The sequence below is a fragment of the Pseudopodoces humilis genome, chromosome 8 (assembly GCF_049639895.1).
Source record: "Pseudopodoces humilis isolate 2021_Gansu_Grassland_sample_001 chromosome 8, ASM4963989v1, whole genome shotgun sequence".
Lineage (NCBI taxonomy): Eukaryota > Metazoa > Chordata > Aves > Passeriformes > Paridae > Pseudopodoces > Pseudopodoces humilis.
In genome coordinates, this window is record NC_142207.1 from 33,861,313 (window position 1) to 33,885,013 (window position 23,701).

At 39.7% G+C, this 23,701-nt stretch overlaps 1 protein-coding gene and 1 long non-coding RNA gene across 2 annotated transcripts in view; one reads left to right on the forward strand and one right to left on the reverse strand.

Annotated features, from left to right (window-relative positions):
• Positions 1 to 23,701, reverse strand: part of ERBB4 (erb-b2 receptor tyrosine kinase 4) — a 337,006-nt gene that overhangs the window by 64,398 nt on the left and 248,907 nt on the right. The window contains exon 20 of the mRNA XM_014257738.2: positions 20,466 to 20,651. Within this exon, the coding sequence (XP_014113213.1) occupies positions 20,466 to 20,651 (186 nt within the window). The remainder of the gene's footprint in view (positions 1 to 20,465; positions 20,652 to 23,701) is intronic.
• On the forward strand, positions 14,738 to 17,827 carry LOC148183887 (uncharacterized). The gene is made up of 3 exons (XR_015773123.1): positions 14,738 to 14,855; positions 14,928 to 15,016; positions 15,164 to 17,827. It is a non-coding gene; the product is annotated as an uncharacterized LOC148183887 (long non-coding RNA).

Genomic DNA, 23,701 nt, shown 5'->3' on the forward strand with positions numbered 1-23,701 from the left:
AGACAAGACAAGGGCTGTTTTTTCCAGCACTGGGCCAGACTTGTGTCATCCTTCACTGGGTGACCTTTGTTTCATACTCACTCTTTATCAATCAGCCTGAAAGTCTGTCCCCGTTAATTGACGCCGTGAAAACGTATCTAAATCTGATCTTAGTAGCTGTGACCTGCAGTTTTCTAATGGACAGACAGACAGACATGAAAGGTCTTTCAGAGAATTCCATACTGCCAGAGAGCAATTCCAGGAGTCCTGGAGGAAGCTGGAAACATCTCTGCCATTCTTTCTGCCCCTGCCTCCTTGATGTCTCCCACTGGAAATGCACGAGAGCCAGCACGTATCTCGCTTGTCACAGCCGTACCTGTATAAATATCAGCAATCCCCTCACACAAGGTGTGATTAATTACACAGCAAAGATCTCAGAGAAAAAAAAAAGGGTTATTGCAGCAGTCTGCTAATGAGGCTGATCAATTCAAATGCTTTCTTCCTTCCCCAAAATTTCGTTCCAGGTTGTTTACTCTGCTCTCTGAAATTAAGCAGTTGTGTCTACACAGCTAACACACCTTTGATTCTCCAATTCACTGAACATTTGGATTGTACTGGAAGTAAATATTTGCAGCTGGTGAGTAGACAGTTGAGAGTTTAAACTTAACTATTGCTATTTCTATTTATCCCAGCCTGGTTTTCTGCCACAATGGAAGGGATAAGACAAGAAAATTGCATCTAAAAGGTATTTTTTTGGGTTGCACAGTGCTGAAGGCTCGGGTTCCTTACTGTGGGTTTGCAGCTGCCAGCACAACACTGAGTCAGTATCACCTTTTGGTAGAAACACAACACACATTTGTGTGTTCTGAGATTCTGACTCATTTTTTCTGCAAGTACAATTACATACAGAATGTTGATGCCATGGAAAAGTAATAGATAAAATAAAATAAAATAAAATAAAATAAAATAAAATAAAATAAAATAAAATATAAAATAAAATAAAAAAGAAATGAAAATAAAATAAAATAAAATAAAATTAAATTAAATATAAAATAAAATAAAAAAGAAATGAAAATAAAATAAAATAAAATAAAATAAAAATAATAAAATAAAAATTAAAATAAAGGAAAATAAAATAAAAATTAAAATAAATTAAAATCAAATAAATGATAAAAGAAAAAAGATAAAATAAAATAAAATAGAAATTAAATTAAATTAAAATAAAATAAAATAAAATTAAATATAAAATAAAATAAAAAAGAAATGAAAATAAAATAAAATAAAATAAAATAAAATAAAATAAAATTAAGAAGAAATTAAATTAAATTAAATTAAATTAAAATAAAATAAAATTAAATTAAATATAAAATAAAAGAAAATAAAAGAAAATAAAAATTAAAATAAATTAAAATAAAATAAAAGATAAAAGATAAAATAAAATAGAAATTAAATTAAATTAAAATAAAATAAAATAAAATATAAAATAAAATAAAAAAAGAAATTAAATTAAAATAAATTAAAATAAATAAAATAAAATAAAATAAAATAAAATAAAATAAAATAAAATAAAATAAAAATAAATAATAATAGTAAACAACAGCCCCATTTTCCAGCCTCCACTGATTCTGGTGACTGTCATTCTCCAAAGGAGCCTGATGGGTCCCTGTTAACTATGTCTAGCTTCCCAATTTCCAGACATTAGCTAGTGACACTTCTGGTTTTAGCCTGGCATTCCCCCTCAGGATGTAGCTGAAACCAATCAGGTAAGTAATTAGGCAAAAGACGATCACAGTGAGGTTAAAAATATAATGGGAAAATGAATATTTAAAAAGAGCTGAATACACAGTTTGGAGAAAATGGAATTGATGGAAAATGACAACTCCTCACGGGCAGAAGGAAGGTGGAAAAAGTAAGGCTTTTTTAATGGCTTTTGGAAGAAGGGAAAAAGTATTTTTAATTTTTACATTGAATTATTGCAAAAATAGTAAGAAAATATTAAAATCAGTTAAAAGTCCAAATGGAGAATTACCTCTGCAGTAGACACATAACCTAGCCTGATAAATTTGCAATCCTTGCAAAGGCTATATTAAGAGTTTTAGCTCCCTCTGTATCTCTTCTTTGCCTCTTTCTACAGCAAACACATTTTTCTTCAGCTAGGGATTGGTGGGTTTGTAAAAATACAAAGGCAATTTTCTCCATGAGTCCTAAACTTTCAGTAATGATGTCCCTGAGTCTTTTATTCTAAGTAAAAGTTACAGAAAAATAGAAGTATTACAGGGACATGTGCAACTGATACAGCCTGCAAGAATCCTAAATCTCCTTTTGATTCCAGGTAGAGAATCAATTCAGAAGCAGTGGGCTATGCCCCTCCCTGCCCATTTATATTATTCTTGTATACAAGGGTCCTGAACCAGGTGTTAGCAACAAACTCAGATAATTTGGACGGCTTCTTATCAAGTATGGCTGGCCAGGAATCCTTTAGGAAAGCGGTGTCCTTTGGAAAATGACTTAATACTATTGCCACAGCTGACCTCCATTATTATTTTTATTTAGCTTGAACAAATCCCTGCAGATGCTTTGACTCCAATGGATTTTTCTGCGACTAGAGAGGATTTGCTCACCTATTTTCAAAGGGATTTACAATAAAACACAAAGCTTTGGGTCTATACTATTTTAGCTAAATACCTGACTGAATGGGGAGATACAGCTCCATCAATAAGCTGCTCCATGTTCTAGCAGGGCTCCTGAGGAGAAGGAACCACAGAGTTTCAAAGCACTGGAGAACCACTTGGCTGAGCACTCCAGGCCCCTGTAAAACACTTATTTTGTGGGCTACTTTGCTATGAAGCTGTAAAAAGAGAAAAGGGTAAAAAATGGATGTGGTAAAGAAAGGGGGAAAATTACATTTAATAGGGATATAAAATTTCACCTGACTTAGATCAAATCCTTCTGTCATTGCTGTCAGGCAAAATTATGGCATCAGTATTAACAGTGCATGCTTTAGAATCTGTAGTCCTACTTTTCATATTGATTTGTGGCAAAGGGTCAATACAAAATCCCTAAAAATGTACATATGTGTACAGGTTTGGATACGAGTGGCGATGCTGTCTGTGTGTGCAAGCATGTGCACATTCTGCTTCATTTTTCTCCTGTTTGCCACATGAACATCTTTTCAACCACATTCATTATTGTGACAACAGGTTGAATCCACAATTCACCATCTGCCTAAACAACATTAACCTTCATGCAACCTTCCATTATTATTGTTTGGCTTTGCCTGAAATTCAAAATCCCCCTAATAGAAGGTGGAGGGACAACCCTTGCACTTGGCATCATCTGTTCTATGAGACACACATCCAGCTGGAAACCTGCACTTGAGATGGATTTCCAGAGTTTCTTTGTGTGGTTAGGGCGCGGTGTCTCAGACACAAGCGCGGGAGGAACGACAAAAGACGCCCATTAACGACTTCAAGGTTCATTTCATGGTTTCGCTGGTGAAACTGCCACCAGGAAACTGAAGTGGTTTTTCTCAGGCTTTTGCAGATTCTGAGATTAATATTTCTGCAATATTGAGGATATCTTTATATAAATTATAAAGGTTTAGATGTTAAATCGTTACTTAGGTAGTGGCATTTTTTATAGAACAGTGGCATTGAATTGCTTCTCAGCTACATACTCAGCATACTTTGATGCAGAAAGGAGAAATCTAGGAGTGCTTTGAAAAGCATTTTTAGAGACAATACCTGGCTTATTCTTATTGCTGAAAAGAGCATGCTGGGCCTTGGCTTTCCACGAATGTACAGCCTTTAACTTCTTGTGCTGCCTCTCCTCACAGACCACACTGCTCCATGCCATCACTCCTCTGCTCAGTTCCAAACCGACCTCTCCACTCTCGCTACCAATATCCATTAACAAAATGTATTCATAAATACTGTACAATTCGCTTCCATCATCCACTAACACTCTGCACTTCAGAAACTAAGCTGGAGTGACTGGTCTCTGCACCAAACACTTTTGAAATCTAACCTTGTAGAAAGGAGGTTTTTTTTAGTGATGATGTGTGAGTCCACTTGTCCATATTTTACCTTTTTCCCCCAGTGTGGAATTGCAGTGGCACAGAATGAACTGGTATGGAATTAAGAGACAAGGTGGCCACTATAACCAAGCTCCTAAATGTGCTTGGATCTCTGGAAAGGCTGGATCTGGGTCTGAATTCTGAAATTTCTGCTCCTCTCTGGTCATGACTGAGGATGTGAGCCACCTGACCTACTCGTAGGAAGTGCAGTCCTGGGAATGTTGGAGTCCCAGTCCTGCAGAGGCTGAATGAGAAATCTGAGGATTTAGATACCAGTGATGGCAAAGATGTGTCACTTGGAAAATAAACATCTTTGTTTTGTTTCTGCATGCTTGTTTGCTCTAAATGCCTTAGCTAAGCCTCAATAGCAATATTTCACTGTGAGAACATTATCTCCTGACAATTATGCAATTCTATTAACACCATTGCCTTTTTAATCTATGAAAGGTTACATTAAACAGAAAGAAGACACACAGGAGACTAGAGAAAGGAAAGTACCTAGCCTTTCAGGAAAAAAAAAAAAAAAAGATTATTCAAATGATTATCCTGACATTTATTTTTATATGACAGAAAATAGAACAAGAAACATAACAGTGTTCTGGTGGCCTGAATGCCAGCAGAAAGTAAATTAAAACTCACAAAATAAATGCAAATGACAGGAAAGATTCTTCCCTCTGTTCAGATATGTTTACAAGGACGGGGTGAATAAGATTAAATGGGAAATAGCTATTTTGTGGAGCTGTCTGCAGCAGCCATTACTCAACTGGCTGAAAAAGCAGATGGAAGAGGATGATTTAAGGTTTGCTACCTTATAGAGACCCCTCACTGCCTAAACAGTTAAGAAAAACCAAAAGCAGCCACCAGTTTTGAAATATTAGCAGTGCAATAGTCTTCAGTGCCATAGGGTGGAAAACATCTACCATCTGACATTTATACACTGCCCGGCACTGGATGAATATTCCAGCAAATTTTCCATCAGCAAAGCCCCAGGAACATGCATTCCAAACCCTTACACCCAAGAGAATTGCCTGGAGTAAAGAGGAGCTCCAGGCTTTCTCTGCACCTGGAGGTTGCAGCATCACAGTGCCGATGAAAACACGACAGCTGCACAGAATTTGCTTATTTTTCTTCACAAAGCTGGGGAGAAAAGCCCCTAATTAAGAATACAATAGGTTAGACATTGAATTCTTTGCTCAGAAGAATTCCTAATCCTGGCTCCAATTCAAAATTGTCTCAGTGTCCAAATATCCCATTGCTTTAGCTCCTCCCAAAGTGCCACCTTCCAGCTGGGGTCGCTGGCCAGCAGCACATGAGCCTCTGGAAGCTGAAAAATGCTCCTCTGACTCCCCAGGTACTTGTGGCTTGAGCTCTTAAAATATCTCTGGGAGAAGGTAGGCAAATGCATGGAAAAAAAGGAATTGTGCATTTTTCTTTCTAAAGCTGAAATAAATGTGCACACGTGTTTTTTATCAAGTATGGGCAAAAGACAATTGAGACAGCAGAGAATTGACTGATGCTCCACTGCAATGGACTGGCTTTTCTGTCTCAGAGATCCCATTAGTTATTAGCTAGGATTCAGAAAAAAAATCTGTTTATGGCTATTATCTGTTCAAGTACATCTGGAATGGCTTCTGACCTGTACTTAACTGGCTCTTTGCATTGCTCAAGGACTCTTTATCCACCTTTTCCAGTGCTATCCTGCCTTTGTGCCCGGTGTAGGAGGGATCTGCAGCCACAGTCCCACAAGTACAGATGGGGAGGTTACTCTCTCTGTGTTCTGTCTCTGCCTGAGAGCTTGCACAGTGAATGGAGGAGGCACCTGGAACAGGAGAGAAACAGCTTGGGAGAGCTGGCACCATGTTCTGCAAAGGAACAACTGCAAAACTGCTAAAGAATTCTAGAAATTGCACCCCTATTTGCCATTGGGGCAAAACCACAACAGCCTGGTTAGGAGATGCTGCAAGTGTATTAATAGAGGTACTATGAGCTGGTCCTTGGAATTCAAACTGCCACCAAGCAAATCCCATTTCCTTTGAAACTCTGTATATTCAGCCCTTTACAATTTTTCCAGTGTTCCTCACCTCACACTTGCTCCTTTCCTAATTTTCACTTTGAGATTTGCGCTCTGCACGTGGCTGCTGTCAGACAAAGGTAAAGCAGTATCAGTAGTTCAGTATGCAGGGCCAGTGTAAGACATGAAAGTACAGGAGTACTTTATTTTCTAGTTCTGATAACGTTCTGATAATCTCCATGAACTGGAAATTTCTGATTTTTATTTCTAATGGTGCTCCTCACAGAAGAATTTGCTTGCCCTTTACTAAGCAGTCAGAATTACTCGGCCTGGAACTCCACTTTCTTACCCTTCTTTACTTCATCTCAAATGACTCATTTATAATAGAAGTAGAGGGTAATGCCTGTCACAAGTCACAATCAACAGAGACCTAACACTCAGAAAAATCATCTACAGAATGTTATTTTTGGCATTACTGGACATTACTTGGGCTTGGAATACAGAAATTAGACAACAGAGACACTTATACCAGCCCACATGTTCTCTGTGAAGAGCTGTGAGCAGACACACAAATGTCAGAAGGACCTCTCAAGGTCACTATGCCAACCTCCTCCTCAAAGCAAGACTTTCACCAGTGCTGAGTCTCCTATTTAAATATATTTTTTTGTTGTTGATGTTTTTGTTTTTAAAACAAACTAGCAATTGCCAAACATTGTATTTTCTAAAGTATTCATTCCTTCATGGGCAACGAGTAAAAGATCCATGAATAAAACCATCCCTGGAGGTACGGAGATCACACATCTCTCTCTAGCTGTAAGGCCTTTCACTGGATCTGTGAGGTGAGCAGTTGTGACTTCAGCTTAAAATGACCTAAAACCATGAAAAAAATGACACTCCCACTTGCAGTCATGGTTTTCCTACCAAAGTCTGCTCAAAATAAAACTGAGCACTGAAATAACTGGTTGCACCAAGACAATAGGGCAACATTTGAGAGCACCACGTTTTATCTTACTCCAGGCTGAGGCTTTCACAAAGGTCTGAGCTATTTAGGCACTAAAACTTTGTTGATATTCCAACAACTCTGTGATAGAAGTGTCACTCACACACTAGCATCACATACACACACCAATGGCCAATAATGACACATTTGGGCAATATTAATGCAGCTTGTTACTGCAGAAAACATAAATTAGTCCCTGTGGGGGTGAGTATTATGGGCTGTAATTTCAGCTCAAGCTTCTGTGACAATTCAGGCCAAGAGACTGCAGTCTGAACCACGCTGAACCTAATGAGACATGGCAGCTTTGGAAAGCCATCTTTAGTTTTCCTTGTAAATGGCATGGTGTCCTAATGAATGAAATGGTTTTACATGCCTTTTACCAGTTTCCACTAAGGCTAGTTCGATTTCAGAACTCATTCTTTAATTGTGATGTTATCTGAGAAGAAGCCTTTCTAAATGCCAAGGTAAATGAGTATCAACAAGGTGATGGATGAAAAAAGGAATGTACTCTGCAGGCAGACATCAGAATACAGAGACATATTCAATTACATAACATTTACCTGGGCTCTTATGTTCCAGTCCTACTATTAGATCACCATGCTGAAGCCCAGACACTTTCAAAAGATTGTAGGAAAATCTGCTTGCTGGAATGGGAAAAGCTTTTGGTATGCAAACATTCAGAGGAAGTTTTCCTCTGACTGCTAATTAGAATGAAGTGCCATCCAGCTCCATATGGTACCCAAGTACATTAGCACCCTTGAGGCAGAATTACCTGACTCATTATATGGCTTAGCAAAAAGTGTGACTCTTCTGGAGATTGCTGATGCTCCACATGAAGGGCTGGCTCTCCTCTGGGTTTTCACTTGGTTTTGTTTGGTTTTTTTTTTTTGCTTTCTTCCTAAAGAATCACAGGAGGTACTTGGCAATAAGCCAGGGATTCTGTTTTAGAAACTGTACAGGAGACACCTACAGAGTTGTTTTTTTCTGTTATTGAGCCTGTAGTGAGTATTAGAAACGTCAGAAAAAGTAGTGTGTTACAGATCTGCTGAGGTTAAAATACCTGCTGTTTTTAACAACCTCCAGTTGCTGCTGGGCTCAAAATACCCATTAGCTGTCTCTCTTCAAGGCAGTGAAAGCTTATGTTATCAATTATAAAAAGAAGACTACTTGTAAGTCTCTGCTATCCATTTCTGATAAGTTTTGGCTTCATAAACCAACTATGGGCCAGAAATGATGTGATGTCTCATGTCAGCTGAATCTGGAAAACCAAAGATTTATATTACCCAGTGCAAGTCCACAGACACATATCTGTGTTCCTAATCATTCTTACTCATGGTATTTGTGACTATTTTAACTGGCTCAAACGCTTTTGACTTTGCCAAGTTATGTTTCTCCTGATGTGAATAGAGAGATAATGATTTTTTTTTTTTAAAAAAATGGTTGAGGTGGAAATAAAAGCATGCCCATGTAATTTGAGAAATCCAGCTACATGGTGTATTCAACACCAAGATTTCATCCTGACTTTTATGCATATTCCACATGTATTGAGACAGGCCTTGTCACATCTCAGACTTGCCACCTGCCAGCTCTGATTTGATAAAAAAACCCTGCTCCTGCTTGCTAGAACCCCTGTGAGTGCACAGCAGAACTGGTTAACATAAACCACCTCCATCTACAAAGTTTACCTAAAAGGGAACTCACACACCCACCCTGTAACATACAGCTGAATCTACCAAGAGATGCCAATTTGCACACTCTCAGGAAACCAAGGTGAATGCTGTGTCTGGGAATTGGAATCTGACTCCTGCATTTCAGGCTGACACAAATAAACAAACCTATGACAGGTCTGGAATACATAATCTTATGAAATTCAATTAGAAGCAGCTGAGCAGTAACACTTGGTACGTGTACAGTGCCTTTCACTGGATCCTCCAAATGCTTTATTCCATTAAGGGTGCAAGGCCATGTGCTGAAAGGAGTTCAACTCGTGTGTCTAAACCTCATTTAAAATACAGCCCTTTCTAACCTTGTGTCCTGCCTTTTACCATAAAGGCAGAGTCCCTTTTGAATCACTGCCTTCTGAACTAACACGGGGTGCAGGAGCCACTGAAGGAGGCATGGCAGACTAAGGGAGGTTTGAGCATAGGAATGGTAGTGGCATTTTGCTGCCTCCTCCTTTAAAATGTAAGTGATCTTTTCTTCACCTTAATTTGTTCTGGGGCAAAAACTCAAGATTAAAAATTGTGTCTCTTCTCCCTGTGTGGAGCCCAGATGGAGAAAAAAGCCATCAATTCGTGGATACGATGGGGAAGCAGAAGGCAGCTCCTGACAGGTCTTGCACACAAACTGACTGTGAAATGAAAAACCCTCCGAGGTTACCTCTAGTGAAAGTGCCAGGTGACTTCACAAGCTTCACTCTTTAGCTAAAAGCTACTTCCCACCTGCTTGCACAGAATTGCTGCACTGCATGAGCAGGAGACCGACCCTGGGCACTCCTGCAATATTCCCTGCAATGCATCTGCTTTTCTGCTTCTCGTTTTGTGCGTTCCCAGTCGAGATACACTCATCACAACATTGTTCCTTACCAAGGAAATAAATTCAAGAATGCCATGTATATTTTTTTGTATTTTTTTTTGCTGGGCAAAACACCAAGGGCTCTAATACTTTGCTGCCAATACAAAACCATGCATGTTGCATGCACTAAAAAAAGGGCTTTTAACTTTTCTCTTAAAATTTCCCTCCCTTTCCTCAAGGAACTGTACGTTATTTTATATTGTTATGACACGTGACATCCTGTAATCATTCTGTAATCATAATGTGACATCATATCATAATAAAATACATAGTATCAGTAGTATCAGTTTCTTTTGCATAAAATTTCACAATCTTATCAAGCATAAAAAGCATCTACTGCTTAAAGAAAACTGACACATCGTATTTCTTTTTTGAAAGCATCTCTCAGTCTGTGTGGCAATGAAACAGGCACTAAGAAGCAGTATATTCAAAAGCTTTTTAATTTTATTTTATTATATATTCTGTCAGAAACAGATATGTTATCATATGATCCACCTGACATTCCATAGCACACCTTCCAGGGAATAAACTAAAAATTATGGTTGTATTTAAACCTAACTTGCTTGAGTGTACTTCTAGATGAAATATGCCAAGGGCATTTTTGCAGCTTCTTTTGGAAAGTATATTCTTGTTCTCTATTCAAATGTTAAAGTTCTGATCAGGCAAATGGAGACTCCTCATGTGTTTTTCATCAGGTTTTTTTAATCTCATTCACGACACAGCCAAGGTAAAGAGTGGCAGTCAGGCTGAAACCTGCCCCAAGGAAGGTCAAACAATACGCAAACAACCCTGGAGATTTTTACAAAAGCACAAATCACCAGGAGAATTGGGCTAAATCACAACTTATTTAAAAACACCCAAAATCTTGGACATGATTCTGCCCCACAGAGGGAGCCTTCCTAACTTGTGTGGAGACAGCACAGAAAATGTGCATGGTGTTAGACTGCACAGAGAAAGGGCCAAAAGCCTTCTCACTCTACAGATCTTTTATTCATTATTGTTTTCTGCAAATTAACCCTGAAATAATTGTGTTTTGTGCAATTCCTGGCTGGCCACCACTTAGCTCTGCCATGGTCCTTGAGGAAGCACAGTTCTAAACCAAGCCCAAACACCTTCACAATTTTCTGTGAACAAAATAAAACACCACAAATTAAATCTACGCTTATCCCAGTTGGGAGGCAAAGCAAAAAAAAAGCCCACAACACAGTCCCAATATAGAGCTGTCAAAACAAAGTTTTCCTATCATTTCTATGATTAAGCTTCCTTTCTTTCTGACATTCATGGTTTTAAAATGAGATGTAAAAAGGTTTATTATTAGTCTTAGTCTTATATTTCAAGATACACAGAACTGTATAGAGTGCAACACCATTATTAAGATTTTAGTCTCAGAAAGACAGAACAGTGTATGGGAAAGAAAGTCAAGTAAAAGCAAAATTGGAAAGATTACAGAGAAGGAGGTAACAAGCTGTACTTGTACGAAGCAGAGTAGAAAAGAATTCATAACTAATGGGAGGGATGCAACAATGGTGATAGACAAAATGAGACATTATCCTGTGAATACTGGTAATCCAAAAAGATGTGTATGTCTGAATATCTCACCAGGAACAATGAGAGCTGGAAGGCAAGATAGATAGGGAAAGACTAAGAAAACATAGAATAAATTCCCTCTTCACTAAAATATTGTCCAGGTGGGCGAGCTCTGAACTATAATGAAGTGTTTTTTAAATGTAGCCAAAATTGGAGACACTGTTATTTTATCTTTTCTCTGAACTGTCAGTTTTGCAGAGTGTTTTGAGTCATTAGTCTCCAACACAAATTAGAACCCTTAAGTTTAAATGTAATAAAGTTTTCATTAAATAATTCCATTATGTGTTTTTTTTTCCCACCTACTGTACACATACTTATGAATTACTGATAGCAAGCCTTAGGCAAAGGCAAGGGGAAAAGAGAGATGAAGTGAAAGCTTCATTTTCGTTCTTAGGGTGAAGCCTGCTGAACACACAAGATTGATTCTGATGTGTTTACTCACAAGAAGAGCATCATCATTGCATGAATAGCCTGGCTGATTTCAATGAAAACTGACTGATGCATTATTCAGTTCAGCTAACGGAATGAGAATCTGATTTAATTTGAATTAAGAAGGAGTAAGGTGAGAAAGTAAGAAACAGAAAAACAAGAAACAATCCAAAGTGCAAACCACAGCTTGATCTCTATCTCCTGAAGCTCCAAATTCCAGACCTGGGCTGTCTCTGAGCAATGTGTGGGTACGCGTTCTTTCATTGTTTGTTCTTGTCCTGTCACTACTCAGCTTTAAAACAGGGAACTAAAAGCAAATGTGTCATCAAATTGTGTCCCTTGAAAGCAACTGTGCCATTCAGTCCACACCTGCCTCATAAACTTACCAAGCTCCATCTTAAAAGTCATTAATTATCTTGCATTATTTTTTTACTGGCTTTGAGCACCTTACCACTTACAGTGGCTAATAACCTTCTTCTAATCTCCACTCTAAATTTATTTGTAGCCAGATAAGACTCATTCATTCTCATGCCACTGCTGGTTTTTACCTTACACACTTGTTTTCCTCTAGGGTATTTAACTATGCTAAAGTTGTAGCTAACACACAGCATACAAAACTGCATTTAGCTCAACTAAACACAAACATTTAAACTCTCTTGTTATGAACTTCACATACCCCCAAACCACAGCAGCTTTCACAATTTGACTTCTTTTTTTTGGGTAAAAGTGGATGCTCTTCGCTGCTATCCAAAGGAGATAAAGTCAAAACTTTATATAGTGATGACAACACGCCTTGTCTACATCAAAAATGACCTGTCTGGTGTATTTCAGACTTATACTTACCTCTATGTGAGACTAAAAAGCTTGTATTTAAGTCCAAAAATGTGGAAAAAAAACCAAGCAAAAAACCCAAAAAACCAAAACAAAGTCATTGCAGAAAGAGTCACCCTTCAGTTCAGAAACACCAAATTCTCTGTTTGCCTTGTGTATATAAATAACATTTATGCCTCGTGGAAAGAAAAAAGTTGTTCAAAGGCTAGGAAATGAGCCCTAAAATGTGCAAATTAAGGTTCCCTTCTCTAAAGCTGACCTGGTTTATGCATATGAAACAACCTAACAAAATAGCATTGTGGAAAAAAACAGCTCAAAAATGCTTCTGAAAGACAGCTGTACTTTTTTCTTTCAAAACATTTTTAAGCATCAGTTTTAAAAAAAGGTCATACAAAACCAAAGACTTTTCAAAAAAAAAAAATCTTAATTTGGAAAACTCAGAACTGCTCAGAACTGTTTCAGTTCAGGGTAATGTGTTCTTCTAATGCTTGGTATTTTCCATGGGACACATAACCCAGTTTTATTTCCCCTCTAATAAGAAGATATGAATGTGTTGCAGGAGTGTGGAATATGATCCCCTCTGCCAGCACAGATTGTAAATAAAAACAGAAGTAGCAAGGATTTTATTCTGGCCCATGGGCTATAGATATAAAATAATACATATTATATTATTATACAATAATACCTATTGTATATAATAACAAATATATGCTATTATAATTATATTTACAATAATTTAAATAATATTATTAATAATGCATATATAATATATATATGTGTGTGTGTCTGTGTGTGTGTGTGTTCGTTGTCCCTTGTTTTTCTACTTTTCCAAGCAGCATAAGTCTTGTTATAAAATACAACGTTGAGAGAAAGGTACATACTAGGGAAAAATGCACTTTAATTTATGGCTATATAGAGAGAATAATCCAGCTTTTGTTTCTGAAGTTCTGCAACTTAAAAAAATAGCCAAATACATATATTTCTGGAATAATAATAAAAGCTTTGGGCTGAGACATTTTATGCCAAGTCACAGTCCTGCAGAATTTTATGGTTGAGTTATAAACCTGAAAAATATGTGCTTATAATGGAAATCCTGACAGACCCTCGTAGGGGCTCCTGTAATATCTTGAATTTGATTTAAGAGTGGTTTTCAATAATGCTTTCCCAAGCCAGTCTGTTGGAGACTCCTAGGGAAAATGCAATGTTGAGTGTGTTCCATGTCCCCAAATGCAGCTCAGAGGGCTTGATGAGAACGCTGGGGCATCAAGGCAAAGCCTCCAGAGCTTCTGTAGCCCGGGGCTGTCAGGTCTCTAATATCAGAAACCCCATAAATGTCAGGGCTAAGTGCACCTTTCATTTAACGAAACAATAAATTGTCTGTCTCTGTGCAGTAAATCGCTCCTTTCTGTGCCTCCACAAGGGCTGATGCGATTTGTAAATGACGGCAATTCTGCTTTGTTTTTTTTCATCCCCCTAACAATCATGAGCCATGCTTTTGGGAACACTGGATTTTTAGAGAGAAGGGCAGAGGGAACCTAAATAACCCATGAGTCAGATGAAAACTGGAGAAATTAGGATTATAACCCGCTAGAAACCCATCCCATCCCCCAGTATAAAACCCTCAAAACCCAGTGCCTTATTATTTACTATGATGAGAGAAATGAAGGAACTGAGTCCTTTCCAAACCCTGGAGTGACACAGGGCAGCATACGAACTCTGATGGGTGGCAGACGCGATGCTCCTGTGCTCCTTCAGAGCGTGGAGAAGGTACCACTGAAAGGGAGCCAAGCAGCCAGGGAATGAGAGTGAAGGAGAAATGGTGACACTGGAGAAAAAGCAAAAAACAGGTGCTGACACAAGGCACTGTGAAAGCAGGGGAAAGACAGAAGTAAGGAAAGCAGAAGAAAATTTCAGCAAAAGAAAGACTGGGAATTTAGCGAGTGGATGGGCCACCTGAGATGAAAGGAGAAAGGGAAATGTGAAGAACTTGGTCAGCATTTAAGATGATTAATTTTACAGCTGGCCTGGAGGCCTCACAGCCATAAATAACCCCAACTTTATAACTGACATGTGGTTGATTACATAATTACCTTGCTTATGTAACTCAACCAGTGAGGCCCCTTGGAGAGCGGGCGCGAGCGCCACGGATCAGGGCTGCTATTGGCTGGGTGGCCAGGTGGCAACTGGTTTGGCCAATGGGAATTGACCACATGTGCTTTCTGATCTATAGCAGGAGGAGAGACTCAAGAAGGTTGGCTGCTGTGCATGAACCCAGTGTGGTTTGTGTATCTCCCAAAGCCTGTCACCATTGGACATGAAATAAGGAGTGTGGATTCAATTCAACAGGCAGCAAGAAGATCATCAGAAGGGTTTGTTTCAGAACTTTTCAGCTCCTTTTATATACATATATATAAAATATATTTATACCTGTTTCAATACAGGTTTAACATGATTGGTAAAAGGAACAACACCTCTCTAGTCCCATTGGTGGAACAAGAGAAACACACTCAGCACAGCTGTTTTGAGAACTGTAAGTTATTTACAAAAATAGTCCTTGGGAGAAAATGTTCTCAAGAGACTTTCCCTTGGGAACAGATCGGACACTGACAGGCTCAAAAACTCTCTCAGACTCAGAAAATCGGTTCCACAACAGCCTTCCTTTTAATACTTTCCCCAGGAAACCTTGGTGGAGTACTGGGTTTGGTAGAAAAGTTGCTAAACTGGCTCAATACTCCAGAAGAAATGACTGACGAGCAATGGGGAAGGAAACTGTGTGGAATTCTCTATAAATGGGTACATAGTTATGCAGAAAAACATGCCTGGCATGGAAAAAAAAATAATAATATCTGAGAGGATCAAAATAAACTTCCTCATCATCTCAGAAGACACACCAGTTCATCGAAGCAAGAAAGAAATCTGAACCCTTCTACTACTTAGAAATTAAAAGCTGGGATGAAGAACTCTGCAAGATCCACTCAAAGTTTGCTGCAAGGGCTTCTCAAGTTTGTAGGAGCTTTGGGAGCCACCCAGAAGGGTACCAAAAGTCCTTGGGTATGGGCAAGGTTGGGTAATGCCTCACTGAGACTGATGGCATAATATTTCCTGGGAGTGAGAGCTCTCCAAAGACACCAGAAAAGGATCCTTCCTTTCCATCTGTGAATATCCAAGCTTTCCAGCTGAGTGAGAAAAATAGTCATGACAAATAGGAATAGGAAAAGGAAATTGTAGAAGGATTCAAGAGAGGAAGAAGACACTTTTGCCCATGTATTTTGATTTTGCTTCTCTACAAAATTAAAGCCTTGCTTCAATATGGTTTTAATTTCATAGGCCTTGGTTTAGATCCTACTCTTCTGTACACTGCACTTCCTCATGGAGCAGCCCCATTAGCAAACTACATTTATGCTAATGGACCTGCTTGCAGTGATAATTATAACAGCCCTTGGCCCTGGTCCTGGTCAGGGTCAGCACATCAGGAGGGGCTGGAAGGGCAGCATAATTACACAATTAGCCTTGTCATGGCAAGGAGCTCTGGGAACAGAGACATCTTGAAGCTTAAAATGTGGACAGCTGATGGATGACTGTCATTAAGCTCCTTTGCTCACTCCAGGATGGAACAGCCACTGAGCTATAGGGTAGGCTTCTTTCATTAAAGACCTTGAACCACAGCCACTGTCCTCCACCTTTTCCCAACCTGTCCACTTACCCCCTGTTATCCTCTCATTTCTCAGAGCTTCTCTCTCCTCACATCTGTAGCAGAGTAACAAAAGCTGTCTCTCACAAGTTGTTCCTAATCCATCAAGTCCTGATGGAGAAGAAAGACTCCTCAACTCACAGAGCAACCTCCCTTGCCCCCAGCCCTCCCTGCTCAGAGCCTCCCTCTCTGCAGGCATGAGGAGTGCAGGCCCAAACCCACTGGATTTAGGATGCTTCTGGATCAGCTTCAAAAATCAACACAGATCCTTTGAACTTCACGTAGCCTGTGTGTTTATACCCAGCTGAGAGTTGCAGTAAAAAATACACCTTCCCAAAAAAGCCTGGCACGGAAGAGACAAGCCCTCCTTGGCCAAGAGGGCTGCAGGAGGGCACAGAGTCCTGGGACTCACACCAGCTCAACAGGAGAGGTAATGGGGCAGCAGAAAGGAGCAGCAAGGAGGCTTTTCCTTTGGTTTGGTGGCTCCTGGAGGCTTCCAGCTGCAGCACTGTACCTCTGGAAGGGAATCCTCAGAGACAGCAATGGCTCCAAGTGTGCTGCAAGAGCGCTCAGCAGACTTGGAGACGTGCGTCTGCTTTGTTAAAATTTGATCCCCAAGTTCCTCTCTCTTTTTCCTTCCTAGAGTGTTTTCAAACATTGTTTTCCTGCATACCTGGATAACCAAAGCTGTGCAGGGATTTAGTTAAGGTAATCTGAGAATTCTTTTATATTGAAAAGGTATAAAAAATAATCCCCTGAAGTACTTGATTTTCCTTCCACATCATTCCATTGTAACCACCTACTTCTGCTTTACCTCGTTAGTATTCTGAGGGGCTATAAAAGAACTATTACAGTTCAGAACACAAAAAAACAGGTCTGGCAGCCCCTGGGGGATACAGGGCAGAGCAGTGTGGGGCCCCAGCTGAGACCCAGGAGAGCTGAGCTGCCCTCCACAGGCAAGGTGATCATAGGCAAGCTGCCCCATGTTAGGAAGTTTGCCTCCTGACTTTTCCTCTGCCTTGACTTCTTTGGGGCAGGAAAAGTTCCTCTGCCCTTGAACACTGCTCAGCAAAATGAGTGCAGATGTAATGCAAATCAACAGCAGCAGAAAGAAACTGTAACAGAAAAACAAAACAGTAAAAGAGGAGATGGGAGTGCCCAGGTCTATGTTTAAGTTAGCATGTGTTGTATGCAATGTTGCAGAAGCAAAACTGCATTTCTGTAAGCCCCTGAGAGAGACAGAGAGTTTTGCACAGCACAAAGGCCCACTATCATAATTCCAACAGAATTCCAGCTCATTTTCCACTAGTGCAACAGAGAGAGGATACAGCCTCAAACACAGGTCCTTTAGATAACCTCACCCAGTGGCAGAGGGTAAGCAACCTTTCCTGACTGAAACCCTCCAGCTGTATTCCCCTCTTGAAGGCATTTCCCTAAGAATGTCCCCACCCTCACACCTCCAAGTCATGTGTGTGGGTGTGCTGGGGCTGCCCTTGCTGAGAGAAACTGGATCAAACACATAGAAATGTCAATGCACACAGAACTCTTTTCTGTTTGCTTGTGGAGTCTTCCTGACTTATGTGTAGCTGTCACACCCTGGCTGAGAAGGATGTGATTCACTTGCTGAGAATTCACTTCCAGCCCCGTGCCATCCATACACAATTTGAGTTTCAATCCACTTCTCAAGCAGCCAACACTATGGGTGTTCATGAAGTGTTACTCCCTCCATCCATACCCTGAGGTCACCAAGGTGGGCACTCTTGCTCCCACTGCAAAATATCTGTATATATTATGAGCACAGTTCACTGCTTTACTGGACAGCAAACTCCACATAAAACTGCTGTGCTGATTTCAGAGCTAAAAGGTTTAATATTCATTTCCAAGCTAGACAGTCCCCATCGAAGTGAGACACCAGGAGAAGCCTTGATCATCTGCAAAGCAGAAGGGAAAAGCCCCCTTAGACACAGCTGCTGTCTAACAACCATGTTTTATGCAGAATGCTTGGGGGCTACTCTATTTTTATAGCTTTCATCCATAAAATAAGAAGCTAAAGCTTCTGGAAAGAGAACACAATTACCCTACAATGATGTAGCACCAGAATAAATTCAACACAATCTGTGTAAGCAAAGAGAAAAAGCACCCAAGCTTTTTCTAATTGGCAGTAGATAATACTTTATAACTGCCCTGTCATCAGCCTTCAGAAGCTATCTCCAGAGCCATATGTGGGTTGGCAACCAGGCATAGTGGCTAACCAGTTTTGTATCTAGTTGTACAGAAGTAGAGACATATGGAAATGAACAGCCTGGCAGAACAAGTGAACTCTGAAGCAGTGACTTCCATAAATAAGTGTCTGCAGACTGGCAGATGGAGAAAAGTGCAGTTAGGGAGGGACTGTGTTGCAGCAGCAACTTGATTTTAAACAATTCGTAAAAATCAGCCTGAACTTCAGATCTGAGGCATTTCCAGTGGCTTCAGTCCTCTCCTTGTTGGGGAAAATCCTCTCCATAAAATCAGGGAAGGTGAAGGTAGAACAATGCATTTAGCAAAAGATACCAGGAGCTGCTTCAGGGAGCAGAGAACAGGACTGAGAAGTCACTGGTAATTTTTGCCTCTTACTGCTCTGCTAATCATGCTTGTGGTACCTCTCAGAAAGACACAACCAATCATTCCCCACAGCCTGGCAAAGCAACACGTGGAGAGACACTCTCAAGCCATATGGCAGCACCTGAAACACGGGCACAGAGGATACAGGAATGTGGGACACACACACACCCCTTCCCTGCAGAGAATGGGAATTTGTGCCTCTTGCTGCCTTCTGCACTCGTTCCTCTGGGGATCAGTCTTTTTTTCCTCTTACCATAGCTGAAACAATTTTTTGTGTACACCCTCTAACCCTACTTGACGTGATTATTGTGATTTGGAAGAACATCAATTTACTTAAATTTTAATTTAATTCAATTTAAATTAAATTTATTCAATTCAAACTAGTTAAGCTTCGCTAAACTCTCTCAAATTTGGGTCACCTTTTATTATAAAGGGACTCCCTTTCTGTTCCTGACACTGGCTCAGTTGATATTAGATGTATGATCTCACTGCTTGGTTACCACCTCAGATCTCACATGGCTGTCACTGGTCCAAGGTGCCATAGGCACACACAAAGTGAAAATTATGGAGGATTACCTCTGCACTGATGCCACTCTGTAAATGTTTGGCATCAAATCATAACAGCCACTATCAAATCAAAAGAGTGAGGAGCAGATGGGGAGGAGGCTGTGGTGAGAGAAAGGACTCAAACAGGAATATGGATTTTCTCTCCCACCTTCCCTGGTCTGGTATCAGCCCTAAATAAACCAGCAAAACAGTTGCTGAATCCCCAGTTTTTTTTCCTTCAGTAGTAAAAGATTAACATTACAGCTTGAATTAAGATTTTGCAATAGGTGTTGTAGGAAATTCGCTTAAGGCTGCAGATTTAATGTGAGATAGTAGTGGCACATGTTTATCACAAGCTTTTTCACCAAAATAATCCAAAAATTTAAACAACTTCCAAGTAACTCAATGCAAAAAGCAGGCTCCAGATTGACACTTGTTGTAACATCATTGTGAATAACCCTAGTTCAAAAGCACCTTTAAAGTGGGTAACTTATGGCCTTCTACACTGCAGGATCTTGCTATTCTTTGCAAACTATTTTCTTAGTACTGAGAACTTCTTCTTAGTACAACACAGAATACCTAAACACACCTAAAGCCAGCTGTAAAATGTTGTGTCAAGGGTATTTTGTGACCCAAACATAGCAGGGTCAGCACCTGGGGAGTGACATGGAGGACATTTTTATGAAGTGACATGTTTATCTTCCTGGCAGTGTGGGGGCAGACAATTGATGACATAATCTGGCAATGCAGATCCAGAAGGGCTGAAAACCAATATATATATATATATTAACATATATATTAACAGTGAACAACAGAAGAGCCTGAAAACCCATCCTGTGTCCAGCCCCAGATTTCACATGAGGGCTCCTTCCTTCATAAGGTAATGAACTCCACCCCTCATTAACACTGATTTGGAAAGGCACTCAAGAAAAACACTCTGGTTCACATATTGACAAGTCATCTATAACACTGTAAGCAGCCAAAATAGTGTGCATTTCAAGAACCACCCAACATTCGTGGAAACAAAACCAGGCCTGAAAAAAGCCCAACATAAACAAAAAAAGAAAAGTCACGTTTAAAAGTTAGTTATGAAAACGATAAGAAATGATTAAAAAAAACCCCAACATGAACCACATACCTTAGCTATTTGGACACACCAGTTCAGCAGGAGCTGGGAGCCAATATTATCCTTGTGTTCATGGACATAATCCAGGAGGCAGCCGTGAGGCATCAGCTGAGTGACCAGCTGGATGGTGGGGCTCAAGCAGACCCCCAGGAGTCTCACCAGGTGTGGGTGGTCCATGCTGGCCATGATGAGAGCTTCCTGGAACGATAAAAGTGACCCAAACGTTACCCCAGCGTGCTCAAAGATGCCCAGGAGTGACTAAAGGGGATCAGGGTCCCCTGAGCACCATGAATTCCTGTCTATCCATTGCTAGGCGTTCCTAGGGAGTCTCCAGTCTGATGGAATGCCCACGTGATGTTCTGAGTCCCAAAAAAACAAAGAGTCTGCACAAATCTAAAATCTTGCACTGCCCTGAATTCCCTGTCCTGTTGCAGGCAGAAAGACATAGGTGTGACACACTTCAAGTCTCCTTGGTCTTCTTTTGCTGCCTTTTTGGGACTACCTAAAAACAGAGGCCAAACAAAATTAAGGGAATAAAAAGTGGGTATACTTATTGAAAAGCCTTCAGGTACATTTAGGGCAGATGAAGCTCCCCCAGGGGCTACACCCAAAAAAAAATGGATGATGGGCCATGTGTTTTCACACTTTTATAAGTTTGGCTCATTTGCATATTGGGGGTTAATCTTCCCAATATGAGAGGCTGCAGATAATGAAGTCATTTACCCCAAGTTTGCTTTGTAAATCTGAGCCTCTTAGCTCAGTGAGATTCTTCCATGACCTCTTCCATCAGATCTTGGATGAGTTCATTTTGGTTTTTTTTCCACACTTTAGCTTTTCACTCAGAAAAGGCTTTATTTCCCTTTTCCAGACTATAAGAAGTTTACAACAACCACGCTGGGTTTCAGCTACCAAGCTGGTCCAGGACCAAGGACCAGAAGGTTTAATCTTGGCTATGCTATGTGACCCTAAAGTTCACACCCTGACTTTATAAAATCCCTACATGATTGTTCTTAGAGGTAATGCTGCCATCACAAGTAACTGGCTTTCAAATGTAGCAAGGAGAAAGCTCTTCTCTCTCATTCACTGAGTCCTCCATTTCAAGACCACTTCATCATGGCAATGGAACAATGAAAAGTGAGTTGAAATTGTGGCTTTGTAAGGCTATTTTGGCTGTCTTCTTTTTTTTTTTTTTTCTCAAAAAAACCCCCTAATATGACATCTGACAACTTACAGAATAACAGCTGTAATAGTGCCAAAGAAAGAAAGAAAAAAAAAAAAAAAAGGATGAGACAAATTTGCTACCAGAGGAACATAAATTTGGGGGATTTTTTTCCCTTCCCTATATTAAGGCAAAAGAGAAAAAAAAAATTTAAAAAAATAAGTTCTGGCAACAGGCTGAGTTTGTATTAAAAGAAATTGCTCATCATAGTACAAAGAATATTTGAAACCAAATTGCAGATATTTGCATAATAGTTCTTTTACTTTCTTTCCCCCCTCTCTTTTTTTTTGGTAAAACAAAAAGATGAACAAGACACTAATTGTAGGGTTTTTTCCCTCCCAATAAGAAAAGAGCAGCTGGTCCTCACTGTGGGGAGTGACTCCTTCCCTTTTCTTCCTCAATGTATGTGAAGAAATAAATAAATGAATAAATAGGGGCTATTTGATGGGATAATGGAGGAGCAGATCTGAGAAAGATTCTGATGCAACAAATTAGAAAAGGGATCTGAATTTAACTACTTTTGCTCACATTCAAATTGATACAGTTCCCACTCACTTAACTCTTAAGTACGGGGACTCCTTGAAACAATTTTAGCCTTTTTTCTGCTGTGACTCGAAAATGTCCCTAAAGGACACCAGAATAAATACCTGTAGACAGGTGAATTATCCAGTTTCCAGAGCACAAAATTACTCTGCCTCATTTTTTCCTTCTCATTCTATTCATTTTTTCTCCTGCAGATGCATACAGGGATAGCACTCGCTGCCCACTCTGAGTAAAGGTAAGAGTTTCCCCACGAGCTTGGAGCTGGAGTACTTTTCTTTATAATCTGGACTGATTAGAAGAGAGATGAGATATTCTTTTTTTGTCTTCCAAGGGCCCACACAGAAAGCTTTGAAGCTCTTGTCCATTAGTCTCCAGCCACTTTCCATTGCCAAGTCTATCTGTGTCCAAAGGAAAACCACTTCTGTGCAATAATCAAAGCAAGTAGTGCTATTTGTCTCATTCTGTTGTTACAGGAAAGCACATGCTTTTCCAATAGTTCTGGGCAAGAGTTTCAGGAAAAAAAGGTAAAAACATATTAATAAAAACAAAACTAACAAAAAACAAAACTAACAAAAAACAAAAATATTTTTTATAAAATGTTATGGACATCTCCATAATGAATTAAGGCACACACAAAGAGCAAGGAAATCTTCATTACAGATCTAAGCCACAAGTAGATACTAATTTAGCATGAATCCTGGCTTCACATAGTTATCCTCATTAGTAAAACTATTATTATTTTTAATGAACTTCCATCTACATAGGAAGTAAAATCGGGGCTATGTGTATCCAGCATAGCACAAACACAAAGTAAAAGAGATTGAAATTGTTCTGCTAGAGCCTACTTAGACAAAACAGACAAACAACAACAGGAGCATTATGACTTAGCAGCGTTTTAAGAATTGGTTCAGCAAACAAGGAATACAAGTCTCCAGTTTCAAACCTGCTAGGACATGAAAAACCCTAGAGCTGTAATCTTTGTGGCACTTTGACACTCAGCAGCCTGGTTCCTAATATAATTCCTGAAACATTTTAAGCAGCTGAGGCACCTAAACTCACAAACTTGGCTGGTGGCACTAGCATCTTTCAAAACCAAACTCTGCAATTTGCTGGACCTTTTGGTAGCTGTGTGTCTGCAGCTCTTGTCTCTCACTCAATTACACAATTACACAATTACAGGAATGAGTTTGAAATTCTAATTTAATGGAGAAGAAACTGAGGTACCAAAAGGGTACAACCTTTTATCCAAAGTCACATGGGAAGTCTGGAGCACAAGTGGAAACAGTGCCCCAGATCACTACTTTTGTCTCCTGAAAAAAATCATGTCCATCATTCCTCTCTTCTGCCCCTTCTCAACTAGGTTACGTTCCTGCTCCATTAAGCTCAGCTCCTGTGATTTATACACACAAGCCTGTATCCAACAGCAACATTAAACAATGACATAAATGCTATTTTAATGTTCACACTTATCTGCCTGCCATGGGCA